The 14,286-nt window shown below is 40.1% G+C and overlaps 1 protein-coding gene across 5 annotated transcripts in view; it reads right to left on the bottom strand.

Annotated features, from left to right (window-relative positions):
• LOC122564179 (protein CASP-like) overlaps positions 1–14,286 on the bottom strand; it is a 601,305-nt gene that overhangs the window by 454,464 nt on the left and 132,555 nt on the right. For all 5 annotated transcript variants that reach the window (XM_043718857.1, XM_043718858.1, XM_043718860.1 and 2 more), the window contains one exon: positions 10,212–10,322. In XM_043718857.1, the coding sequence (XP_043574792.1) occupies positions 10,212–10,322 (111 nt within the window). The remainder of the gene's footprint in view (positions 1–10,211; positions 10,323–14,286) is intronic.

Raw genomic sequence — 14,286 nt, 5'->3', positions numbered from 1 at the left:
CGAGGTCCTTACACACTTGATGCAACTGCAAACGCCAACTTCTGTGAACAACAACCAAATTTTATTAAGCACCGGGACATCCAATTTCCTGCAGGTCAGCAGAGCAAGTTAATTCTTTAATATCACAGCTGAATATAGACTCCCAAATTGTAGTGGAAATATTGAGGAAGGCATTCAAACAGGAAATTAGAGGTGCAGGCAATAAAGCTATAGCTACAATTATGGCAACTTTAATCTGCATATAGGTTGGGAAAATCAAATGAGTAAGAGTTTGATAGAGGAGGAATTTCTCAGTGAGTATGGGATGGTTTTCCTAATCAATACATTGAGGAACCAACTAGAGAACAGGCCACCCTAAACTGGGTATTGTGCAATGAGAAAGGAATAATCGAGTTATGCAAGACGTCATGGGGAAGACTGACCATATTATAACAGGTCATCATTAAAATCATGAGTGTCATGCTTATTTCTCAGACTAAGGTCATGAATTTAAATAAAGGAAACTACAATGGCTTGAGGCATGAGCTGGCTGTGATAAATTAAGGAACGTTATTTAAAGGGATGATAGTGGATATGTGGTGGCAAACTTTTAAAGAAAGCACGGAAGAACTGCAACAATTATTCATTCCATCAGCCACAAAGATAAAAAGGGAAAGGTGGTTTCAACATGGCTAACAAAGGAAATTAATGCTTATATTAGATCCAACAAAGGTGCATAAAAATTGGCCAGAAAATGCTGTGGACCTGAGGACTTTAAGCATTTTAAATTTCAACAACCGGGGACAAAAGCATTGATTAGGATGGGAGTATTTCAGTATGAGAATGAGCTCATGGGGAACATAGAAACTTATTGTAAAAACATTCTACAGGGATGTGAAAAGAAAAAGATTAGTGAAGACAAATGTAGATCCCTCATTGCCAGAAATGGGTAGTTACAATCAGGAATAAAGACGGACAAATTAAATACATACTTGGCTCTGTTTCCACAAACATGGACACAAATAATGTCCCAAAAATGTTGGAGAATACCAGTCTAGTGCAATCTTGCGCTATACAAAACCACACTATAGAAAATCAGTATTAGTAGGAAAATGGTGCTGGGGAAACTGACGGGATTAAAGATTGATAAATCCCAGGCCTACATCCCAGAGCACTTAACTAAGTGGTCCTGGAAATGGTGGATTGCCAGTTGTCTTTCAAGATTCAAAAAGAAACTCTGGAATAGTTCTTATGAATTAGAGGGTAGCTAATGAAACCACATTATTTAAGAGAGGTGGTCAAGAGAAAACGGAATTATGGACTAAAAGCACGACATTGGTAGGAGGGAAAATGCTAGACTCTATCATCAAGCATTCAACAGATTACTTGGAAAACAACGTGGACAGACTCAGCATGAATTTATGAAAGAGATATGCTCAACAAACATAATGAAATTTTGAGAGGGTGGAACTTGTAGAGTTGATAAAACAGAGCTATGAACCTGGATGCGGATTACTTAGACTTACAGACTTTCAATCGGATCCCACATAAGAGGTTAGCAAGTAAAGTTAAAGTGCATGGAATGGGGATACATATAGGTTGTTTTGCTATAATGTGACAATTGTGTTCCTCTGCAATCTTGCACTAAACAAAATTGCACTATGGAAAACCACTGTAGAAAATCACATTGTAGAAGATCAATATTCAGTGAAAAGTTCCCATTATTCAAACAGCATTCATAATTTGTCAATTGCGTTATAACCAATTCGCTTTGAACCAGAATGACCTGTAGTGTAACGAAATGGATACAGAACTGGTTGCCAGACAGGAAACAAAAGAGTAGAAATAAACGAGATTTTTCAGTGTGATAGGCAGTGACTAGTGGGGTACTGTGGGGATCAATGCTTGGACTCCACCAATTCACAATATATATTAATGGGTTAGATGAGGGAACTAAATGCAATGTCTCCAAGTTTGTTGACAATGCAAAGGTAGGTGGTACGGTGAACTTGAAGAGGATGTTGAAATGCTTCAGTGTGATTTGAGCAAGTTAATCAAGTGGGCAAATGCATAACAGATCAAGTATAACGTTGATTAATGTGAGGCTATCCGTGTTAATATCAAAAATAGAAAGGCACATTATTATCTGAATGACAACAGATTGGGAAAGAGGGAGGTACAACTAGACCTGATAGTTTCAGTGACTGGTATACAGAGACAAAGTATGCAGGTCCAGCAGACAGTGAAGAAAACAAATGGTATGTTGGCCTTCATAGTAAAGGTTTCAAGTGTACAGGAGCAGTGATGTCTTATGGTAATTGTTCAGGGCCTTGGCGAGATCACATCTGGAATATTGTGTACAATGTCAGTCATCTTATCTGTGGAAGGATTTTCTGGCTATGAAGAGAGTGCAACATAGGCTTACTAGTTTGATTCCTAGGATAGCAGACGCATGGAATCCCTACAATTTGGAAGCAGGCCATTCAGCCCATCAAGTCGACACCAACCCTCTGAACGGCTTTTGCACGTAACGTCGATTTTCCTGCTCCTCCGATGCTGCCTGACCTGCTGTGCTTTTCCATCACCACTCTGATCTAAACTCTGGTTTCCAGCATCTGCAGTCCTCACTTTTGACTAGCATTCCACTCAAACCACCCTGTACCCTGCATTTCCCAGGGCATGCATATTCCTGGACACTATGGGCAATTTGGCACAGCCAATCCACCCAAATTGCACATCTTTGGACTGTGGAAGGAAACCGGAGCACTTGATGAAACCCATGCAGACGAGGAAAATGTGCCAACTCCACACAGACAGATGCCCGATGGTGGAACTGAATCCAGGTCCCTGGCACTGTGAGACAGCAGTGCTAACCACTGATTCACCATGCCACCCTGGCACAAAGACAGATTGAATCAGTTAGAAGTATACTCACTGCAGTTTAGAAAAACGAAGGGGAGATTTCACAGAAACATATAAAATCCAACATCTAAACAAGCTAAATGCACAAAGCCTGTTCCCAGTGACTGGGAAATCCAGAACCAGGAGTTACATAAGTTAAGGATATGGAGTAGGCCATTTAAGACTGGGATGAGGAGAAATATCTTCATCCACAGAGGGGCATGGATGGGTAAACAGGCAATGTCTTTTCCCTGGGGTGGGGGAGTCCAGAACTAGAGGACAGAGGTTTATGGTGAGAGGGTAAAAATTTAAAAGGATCCTAAGGGGCAACCTTTTCACGCAAAGGGTGGTGATGTATGGATTGAGCTGCCACAGGAAGTGGTGGAGGCTGGTACAATTCCAATATTTTCTAATAGGACCTGAGGGGCAAAGTTTCCTACAGAGGGTGGTACACATCTGGACGGTATATGAGTAGGAAGGGTTTAGAGCGACATAGGCCAAATGTAACAAGATTAATTTAGGATATCTGATCGGTATGGTCAGTTGGACTGAAGGGTCTATTTCTGTGCTGTACATCTCTTTGACTCTACAGTGCAGTGAAATCTCTGCCATGGAAAGCAGTTAAGCCTAAATCATTGAATGTTTTCAGGATGGAGTTAGATATAGTTAAGGCGAAAGGGATCAAAGAGTATGGGGAGAAAGCAGGAACAGGGTGCTGAGTTGGATGATTGGTCATGATTATTTTGAATGGCAGAGGGCTGAAGAGCCTACTCCTAATTTCATTTTCTCTGACAAAGTAGCATTTTGCAATAGTATACTGACATATCTTCTTAGAATAAGTACCCAAAGTGACAAAAGAGTTTAAATCTGAAATTTTCTAATAGGACCTGAGGGGCAACGTTTCCTACAGAGGGTGGTACACATATGGAATGAGCTGCCAGAGGGAGTGGTAGAGGTGAATAAAATTACAACATTTAAAAGACATTTGGACAGATACATGGATATTAAATGTTTAGAGGGATATGGGCCAAATGCAGGCAAATAGGACTAGTTTAGTTTAGGAAAACTGACAAGATTTGTTAGGCAACCCTAACAGCAACTACAGAACAGATAAATGGAGTTTCATTTAGATCACTCATGTTCTAGATGAAGAGTGAAACAACATCAAAGTCTGAGTGGCCTGCTTCTATGCATAAATTCAAAGCATTTGCTTGAAATGCACACAGGTTAATTCCACTAATATGGTAGAAGAATCTTTTTTACATCCGAGATTAATATTTCAACAGATCAAAAGAAAGATAGTTGTACTTAGATGGAAATCTGCTACAGTACTTTACAATGCTATTGTCAAGAGAACTCAGAGGATTCAGTGAAATTTGTAATGTGGTAATTTGCAGTCTCCAGGCAATAGTCTTCTAGTCTTTTTGTGGTGACTCACACTATTCATTATTGTTTGATAAACTGGTTGTAGCTTTAGCAGGTGATTTAAGCTCATTTTTTAAATAATCAAAAGGATATTCTGGGAACAGCTGGATTCCAAAGAATAAGCTCCAAGACCTGCCATGCCAATTTAAACACTTCTAATATTAATGTGACAATGTATTATAAAATACAAATATAAATCATTACAGAAAGCTTTTAGATGAAAAAAAAGTTAGATTTATTACGTTTTTGAAGACAAGGCTGAGTAAAAGCAGACTGCAACTGTCCCAGTTTTCTATCATCACTCCAGCTATTCCTCAGGCAGAAAAATATTTCTTGAAAACTCAAACATCTTACAGTAAAGCTTAATATGCTCCAGGGACCTTCCAAACTTTTTCATTGTATTAATACAAACAAAAGCTAAATCAAGAACTTTTCTTTTCAGCGACAACAAGAATTTAAACTAAAAAATCATGAATGAGCAGCACAGCTCATACCCCAGTAATCAGAGATAAAACCGTCCAGACACTGCTTCAAACTACATTGGCAAATTTACGCTTCAAGATAATCTTCAACATAACATGCCACACCATTACTAATTTTCTTAAGTGCCATCAAAAATAAATTACACGTAGATAGCCCCTTTAATATCAGAAAACCTAATTTGATGTAAACATAGAACAAAAAAAAAGTGCTGAACCAAAAAAAAGGCTAACCACAAGTTGAGTGGTTTCTCAAACTGAATTTATAAGAGCACAGGGAGGTGGAGGACGTTTCAGGACACAGGACCTCAAATATAACTCAAAGGCTCATGGTGAGCTGAAGAGAGCTAGGGATGCACAAGAGACTAAGAGTTAAAAAATAAAATCCTCAAATAATGAAGACTACCTTCAACACCATATCTGGTTGCTAATTTTTTATTCTCTGCATCGCTGCAGCAATCAACAATAAAACTAATTCCATCTCGGGCCACACCTAATCTTCCTATTAATAGGTCAATTGTATTGAAGTTTTCAAGCTGCCAATTCATGCAAAGTCATGTGTCCAACCGCAACAATGATATGTATGAAAGTGGGTGAAACAGGAATTAATATATTAATAGTGGGGTAGTACAGTATCAGAAGAAGTTCCCCCACACCAGAAGGGAAAATGTGTCCTGATCTACTGCTTGGGTCACAGTAGAAGGAATTGAAAAATGTGGTGCTGGAAAAACACAGCAGGCCAGGCTGCATCCGAGGAGCCTGAATCCAAGGGTTGGGACTGAGATAAGGTGGGGGGAAGGGGAAATGAGGAAGCTGGAGAAATCTACATTTATCCAGTGTGGTTGGAGGGTTCCTAGGCGGAAGATGAGGCGCTCTTCCTCCAGGTGTCGTGTGACCAGGGTCTGGCGATGGAGAAGGCCAAGGACCTGCATGTCATTGGTGGAGTGGGAGGGGGAGCTAAAGTTTTCAGCCACAGGGCGGTTGAGTTGTTTGGTGCGGGTGTCCCAGAGGAGACCACATCGGGTGCAGCAGATGAGGTAAATGATGTGTGTGGAGGTGCAGGTAAATTTGCGACGGATATAGAAGGAACCCAGGTCTCTGGCGCTGTGAGGCAGCAGTGCTAACCACTGTGCCACCGTGCCGCCTACCAATTACATGGTAATTCCTTAGAGATACTGTCACATTTATCACACAGTATTGATGTTTGCTGTGGAATGGTAAATAGTTGGAAATTGAAGCGCCTGAAACTAATCCACTGAATTACCAGAAGTTTGAGATCAGTTCTTGAATACATTTTAATCCACATAATTACTGAGATATTAGGCAGCAATCAAAGTTACAAATGCTTTTCAATTAACTGGCTTATATATCATCTATTTGCTACAAAATAAAATCAGTTTAATGATTTACTATTAGTCCAATTATTTCAAACAAGCAGAGAATGCTTGAGAAACTCAACATGTCTGGCAGAGCTTGCGGAGAGAGAAAAAGAGAGTTGCCATTTTGAATCCAAATCACAATAGATTCATACCACTCAAAATGTTAATTCTGTTTCACCCTCTACAGACATTGCCAGAGCCACTGAGTTTCTCCAGAATTGTGTTTGTTTCAGATTTTCAGTAATTGCAGTATTTTGCTTTTACTACAATCATTTCACTCATTACTGAGATGCTTTCAGCGAATCTAATCACAGAGAAGAGTTGGAATAGTTTTAAACAGGGCACTGAATGCTTCAGAGAGAACAACAAAAATCTGGAACAGAGCACAAAATAAAAGAAAGTTCAGGTGCCGCTGAATGCTATGTCACCAAAGCTTCAACTATTTTAAATAACATCACCACAACAGATTAATTGCAAATTGATTGCTACATTTGCTGCCATAATAGTGACTGCAATGCAAAAGCAATCAATTGAGTCTGATGAACTTTAGGACATCCAAGGACCTGCAATTGAATGGAAGCCCTTTCAATTTCAAAATGATTGCAGTCATCAAATTATTTCTTGTTTTCATGTATACTGCCTATAGTTATGATATTAAAAATCACACAACACCAGGTTATAGTCCAACAGGTTTATTCAGAAGTACTAGCTTTCAGAGTGCTGCTCCTTCATCAGATAACTAGTTGCCTGATGAAGGAGTGGCACTCCAAAACCTAGTACTTCTAAATAAACCTGTTGGACTATAACCTGGCGTTGTAATTTTTAACTTTATCCACCCCAGTCCAACATCAGCACCTCCACATTATAGTTATGATATAACACTAAAACTTTGCATCAGGATGTAATCTAATACTTGCTTGGTTCTGTAGGCGATTGTGCTCAGTTGGATGATAACTGTTGCCACACCTGTTATCCATGATGATGTCAACAAAAAAAAAACTAATTCAATCTTCATAACTATAGATTTAAATTGAACTGCGATGTTTTGACTGCTTTTTAGTTAACTAAAGGGATGGGGGGAAAGAGTAATTAAGAATATCAACTTTCTTAATGTTAGTGCTGTTATTTAATTCCATATCAAGTTCAACACAGGAATTATTCTTATTACTAACACAGCACTGTTACTTTGATCAAGAAATGTCACGATTTCATATACCATAGACACCATATTATTGCAATTTAAAAGCTTATGAAACAAATTTGAATTTGGCTTTGTACTGTAAGTAACGTAAATGACACAGAACTTTGCATTCCTCATGCACACTCCTTCACTTACAATAATAAGCAAAGTTCTGCAGTGGAAATACTTTCCCTGAAAAGCCTACCAACTGATTCTAGGTGGACCTTCTCTTTTCCATGTTCTATATAACTTCCATCTATACAATATCTTTCTAAATATAACTTCTTTCAAATTCACCTCCTAATTCACTGCATGCATCCAATTGCAATTATGGGCAGCACAGTGGCTCAGCAGTTAGCAATGCTGCCTCACAGTACCAGGTGGGTTCAATTCCAGCCTTGGGCGACTGTCTGTGTTGCGTTTGTACATTCTCCCAGTGTGTGTGTGGATTTCCTCCAGGTGCTCCGCTTCCTCCCACAATCCAAAGATGTGCAGGTTAGGTGAATTGGCTATGCTAAGTTGCCCAGTGTTCAGGGATGTGTAGTTCAGGTGCATTAGTCAGGGGTAAATGTACAGTAATAGGGTAGGGAAATGGGTCTGGATGAGTTACTCTTCAGAAAGTCAGTGTGAACATATTGAGCCAAATGGCCTGCTTCCATACCGTTGGGATTCTATGATTCTATAGCTTCTTTCCATTTATTTTCTAATTCTCCTCCATCCACCCTATTTAATCTTTGGTATTGCTTTCCATTCACTGACTTTCATTCTATCTCAACTGATATAATATTACCTCTTCACCCTAACCACAAAACATCACCCTATTCGGTGTCTCATCAGTTATTTAATATTTGTTAATCATGTTTCTGCTGGTATTTAGATGCTGATAAACTACCAAACTAAGGCAAATCTTGTCTAAATCAGGCCTTCATCAACAAAGGATTTACAAAAGCTGATGTTCTAGTCTAGTTAAACATTCACATGCAATTCAATCTCTTAGAACAGTACACAGCTTGGCAAATCATATTTTACAAGAAAATGACTGATTTATCTGAATACCCTGCTGAGTAAGAGGTGGAGGTTGGCTGCGAGTTAACTGTATTTAGTCTCAATAACTGGGGAATATTTTGTGCCAGGATCAGGAATTCTACATAATAAAAATTAAATGAGATGTAGTTTGAAGTGGAATTCTGTACATGCATAAAGCTCATGTTTTCTTATTTTTCTACCATAATCACAACCAAACCATATTCTCATACTTTGCTTAGTATCTAATTTTGAAATAGTTTCCTCTATAATCACAATTTAAAGGCTGGTAAACTGCTATTCAGTGAATGCTGATATACATGGATGTCACAGCTTTGCTATTCTTCCACTACTTACATCACTACAATTATATTTCCAACGTTGGGCATTTCTGAAGACTTCAATCTGAAGTGGGTTTTATTTTCTTGGGACTTATTTTACTCACTTCAGGTCATTGACATTCCCATCTGCATGTAAATGGTCACCAGTAGCTTTAAGTCTTGGTTAAATATAAACTTTGTTTCAGTCATACCCATTACTCCTTATCTCGCTCCCTTCTACCTCTGACAATCTTTCCTGGACGCAGCCTAAGAGTCTGGTTGTAATATGGCCAATAAAGAAGGACTACTTGGGCAGAATATTGCAGCTTACAAAATCTAACAGCAGGATTTGTTTAGTACACAGTGGTAATAATGCACTGATGATATAGCTGGAAGGGCACAGATGCATTCATACAATAATCATCTCAGCAGTGGTGTTGTACAGAACAGAAAAAGTATGGTGTGCCCGCTTCACTAGATAATTACTTGGAAGAAGTTAAGTCAACAATAGCTTACATTTTTATCATGAGCTAGAACCTCCCCAAATATTTGATCACAAATTTAGGTTTTAAGAAGAATCTTAATGGAAATAGGGTAACAGGGTCAAGGGTTCAAAACCTAGCAAGACATGACTGTCATTGGCAATGCAGAAGGGTGATTTGAATTGAGGGTGTACAACAGGCCAAAACTGAAAGAATATAAAGCTTTCAAATTCACAGTGGAACAATTCATATTTATATTATGACTTTCTTGTAACATGTTGTCATTACAGATCTGCATTTGCCCCATTGGTCAGAAATGGCATCCATTCCATGGAAAATTCCAGTATGAACGAAGTTTATGAAACTATCTTACAATGTGCTCTTCCCAACTCTCCTTTCTACCGAAGATGGTTCAGTTAGTAAATTCACATCTTAATGTGACATTACACCACATGAATCACAATGGTCAGTTTGTGCTACAATTAGCACTTCTAGAAAAACAGTGAGCAAACATTAGCCAGCATTCCAGATTTTTCAAACTATACAGACAAAAAGTAATTCACGTGGATACCACTGATAAACATGAGCTGAACTGTAATATTCAATCTCTTTCCAAACTCCCAAACCATAAATGCTTGAGCAAAGTACCAGGGGCCAGTGAAACTGCAATTCATCTTAACACAATGCTTTCAAGAAAGGAGCAAACATTCATTGCTTGAAAACAAGAAGTCACCTGCCACTTGCTGTAGTTTTAAACAAAAGAACTTGTAAATGCCTGTGCCCAAGGACTGAAAACTAAATGCAACTGATGACAGGACAAAAGAAACTGATGAATGTAACGGGTAAACAATCCTCAAAGGAGCTGGTACACTAACATTTTCACATGGGATTTCCAGGCTTCAATTATGCTACAGCACCAAAAAAGTAACTGATGGCAGCAGCAAGATTTCAATAAGTTTGCCATTTCTAAGTCAGACCTGGTAACCAGAGCATTAATTCACTCACTTTCAAACAACAACCTGCAAAGCCTTTCCTTTACCTACCTCTGGTGTGTTCTTCTTAAATTCTCGACTTTCGTCAATAAGTCGTTTTCTGGATTGTTCACTTTCATCCTGTCGATTGGCCAACACAGTAGCAGTGGCATCAAGTTCTCTCTGCACAAATGTAAAAAAAAATGAAATCATGAAATGGAACTGGCACTGGTTTAGGAAGAGGTTCTGGGTAGGTCCAACAACTAGACATATTTTGGAAAAGGAAAGCACTTAAGTACAAAACAACTCAGACCATAAAGCCAATCCTGATTTATACTGAGAATTAGCTCATCGCAGCAGGGTGTTTGTAGAAGCAAATTTGCAAATCTTGCCCTGGGCTAAGAAAGGGGAAGTCAGCAGCATTTCTAGTCCAGATCCAAGGAGTTCTATGAAAATTGCACATGTCTGAATATTGGTGAGGGTAGAATGAGCTTTGTCGTTAAACTTGCTAAAACACATATCTTAGGGTACGATCCAACATCAGGACTGGACATGAGTGACATATCTCTGGGTTATCTATATATATGATACCACAGCACAGCTTGAGTCTTTACCCTCAGAGACAATGGTAATAAGTCAGAAAATAAAGAAGAAATGCGCACAAAATACAGAAGATTTAACAAGTACAATAAAGGATGGCAAACACTTCTGCTGACCTCTTTCTACACCTAATGTATAATGCATTTCCATCAGAAAATTATTTAAACTATTTGGAGAAGCAGTAGTTATCACTTGCTGAAAAAATGTGTAGTATTGTATGAAAATAAAACAAGACCTACATGATTAAAATCTGCATGGCGATAAATGGAGTTTGGAGTACAAGCATTGATTTTCTGCAATTAAACTGCTATTTTAACAGAAACAAGGGAAATATCCCAAAGTACTGGAACAGTGAAGGATTCTATCTGATCTTCTGAATGAAACGTATGATATTTAACAAGGTCTGAACCGATCACCCACTGGTAACGTGACAACAGTAAAGGTCAATTCCTGAGCAAAAACAGAAAACAGAGAACTGCAAGGGGTGAGACAAAGAATGTTAGTGGGGAGGTATAAATTGTGAAGAGAATAAAGAGAATAAAAACCAGAGAAGTAGCACAAGAGCAAAGAGAAGCAAAACAGTTGATGTTAGAAGAAAAGACATTAGGAGAAAAACAAATCGGAAACACGAATAACAAATGAAGTAGAAGGAGCTCTTGATGAAAATAGGCTCCACATGACAAGTGCTTGTTAAATCTGCTCCTATGGGTCATTATTGTTTGTTCCTCACTCATACAATTTTCATTAACTGATGTTTCTCTATTTTTGTTTACTGACATCACAATATTTGAGCATACATTTCTCAGCATGCTTTAAAACCTGCTAAAATAGTTGCAAATTCATATGCTGCACTCAGCAAAAAAATCACCAAAATGTCAGACATTGAGAGACAGTGAGTATAAGTAAAGCCAAATAGAATTCAGTTTCTGGTATTATAAGGGCACCAAACAATTTAGCTACTTCAAGAAGAAATCTTTATGGGGTATGTGGAACAATCCTGTTCCAATTTTACACTGGGACCCTCCTATAACTCTTTTCTCATACATCGATGACTGCTTCGGTGCCGCTTCATGCTCCCACCAGGAACTTCATTCATTTTGCCTCTAATTTCCACCCCTCTATAACTTTCACATCAATCATTCCCGACACTTCACTTCTTTTTCTTGACATTTGTCTCAATTTCAGGGATTAAACTGTCCACTAATATCCACTACAAAGCCAGTGACTCCCACAGCTACCTTCACTACAGCTCATCACACCCTATATACTGCAAGGACTCCATCCCATTCTCCCAGTTCCTCTGCCTATGTTGCATCTGTTCAGATAATGCCACCTTCCAAACAGCACTGCTGACATGCCTTGCTTCTTCCAAGACCATGGTTTCCCACTCAATGTGGTTAACAGGACTCTCAATCGCATTCAACTGATCACATGTGCTTCCACTCTTGCCCCTTCCCATCACGAACAACAGTGTGAACGGGTTCCCCTCATCCTCACTTTTCATCCCACCAGCCTCCACATTCAAAGGATCATTCACCACCATTTCAGACAACTTCAGCAGAACGCCACCACCAAACACATCATCCCCTCACTCCCCCATCTGCATTTCACAGGAATCGTTCCTTCTGGGACACGCTAGTCCATTCCACAATAACCAACACGACCAGCCTCTCTCCACGGCACCTGCCCATGTAACCACGAAGGTCCAACACCTAGCCATTCACATCCTCCCTGCTCACCATGCATGGGCCTAAACGGTCTTTCAAGATGAAATAGCATTTTACTTGTACCTCCTCCAATCTTGTGTATTATATTCACTGCACCTTATGGGGGCTACTCTACATTAGAGAAACCAAACGCAGACTGGGTAACTGCTTTGCAAACCACCTCCAGATTGTGCGCAAGCTGGATCCCGTCCTACTGGTAGCCAGTCATTTTAACAAAGTCTCCTGGTCACATGCCCACATCCGTCCTCAGTACACTGCAGTGTTCCAGCGAATCACAGCGCAAATTAGAACAAAAACTTTGCATTTTCAGACTGGGCACTTTACAGCCTTCTGGATTTAATATTGAGTTTAAAATCTTTAAATTGCGAGCCATTTTTTCCCTAACTTTTAGCTTACCATGTCATGTCCTCCCCTCCACCAATCCCAGTTACTGTTCTTTCAGGTCTGGCAGGAGACACACCATTGTTCAGTCATTCTCACATTCCAATCACTTAATCTGAAATATTAACATCTCTTCTCCACCAGCACCCTAGCCCCACTACCCTCTCCCCCCCCCTCAAACTATAGTATAAATGCTGTTCCTGAAGATTCCTGAAGAAGGGCTTATGCCCGAAACGTCGATTCTCCTGTTCCTTGGATGCTGCCTGACCTGCTGCACTTTTCCAGCAACACATTTTCAGCTCTGATCTCCAGCATCTGCAGTCCTCACTTTCTCCTAAATGCTGTCCCCCCCCCCCCCCCCACACTTCACTTCAGCTCTGATGAAGGGTCATTAAGACTCAAAACATTAGCTGCTGTCTCACCTGCTGTGATCTCCAACATTTGTCAAGAAAAGATGCAATCTCCTGTATTGAGGCCAAATTAAGTTGAAAATATGCTTATTAATTAAATAACTTGAAGGATCAAATATTTCCTGGTTAATATTTCCAAGGTGAAAAATCTAAATTTTCCAGGATGCTAAAGTTCACAAAGTGGCTTCGCAATGCATTTATTTCAACACTTTCAAAACCTAAAGCTGATTCAATAAATCATCCATAAGCTAGCAATGTTTCACATTTTAACAAACTACACAGGATTTTTTTTTGTCAAACTTGACAAGAAGAATGACTGTCTCCCTTTTTTTGGGAAACAGACTCTGATACCGCCCGGTTCTACCTCCTTCCCAAGATCCACAAGCCTGACCACCCTGGCCGACCCATTGTCTCAGCATGCTCCTGCCCCACTGAACTCATCTCTACCTACACTGTCCTATCCCTCCTAGTCCAGGAACTCCCCACATACGTTCAAGACACCACCCACGCCCTCCACCTCCTCCAAGACTTCCGTTTCCCCGGCCCCCAACGCCTCATCTTCACCATGGAGATCCAATCCCTCTACACCTTCATCCGCCATGACCAGGGCCTTTAAGCCCTCCATTTCTTCCTCTCCCGACGTCCCCAACAGTACCCTTCCACTGACACTCTCATTCGTTTGGCCGAACTGGTCCTCACCCTTAACAATTTCTCCTTCGAATCCTCCCACTTCCTACAGACCAAAGGGGTGGGCATGGGCACCCGCATGGGCCCCAGCTACGCCTGTCTCTTTGTTGGCTACGTAGAACAGTCCATCTTCCGTAGTTACACCGGCACCACTCCCCACCTCTTCCTCCGCTACATTGATGACTGCATTGGCGCCACCTCAAGCTCCCGCGAGGAGGCTGAGCAATTCATCAACTTCACCAACACATTACACCCTGACCTTAAAATTTACCTGAACCATCTCTGACACCTCCCTCTCCTTCCTGGACTCTCCATCTCCATTAATGACGACCGACTTGACAC

The sequence above is a fragment of the Chiloscyllium plagiosum genome, chromosome 28 (genome assembly GCF_004010195.1).
Source record: "Chiloscyllium plagiosum isolate BGI_BamShark_2017 chromosome 28, ASM401019v2, whole genome shotgun sequence".
Lineage (NCBI taxonomy): Eukaryota > Metazoa > Chordata > Chondrichthyes > Orectolobiformes > Hemiscylliidae > Chiloscyllium > Chiloscyllium plagiosum.
This window is presented reverse-complemented; position numbering and strand designations above follow the sequence as displayed.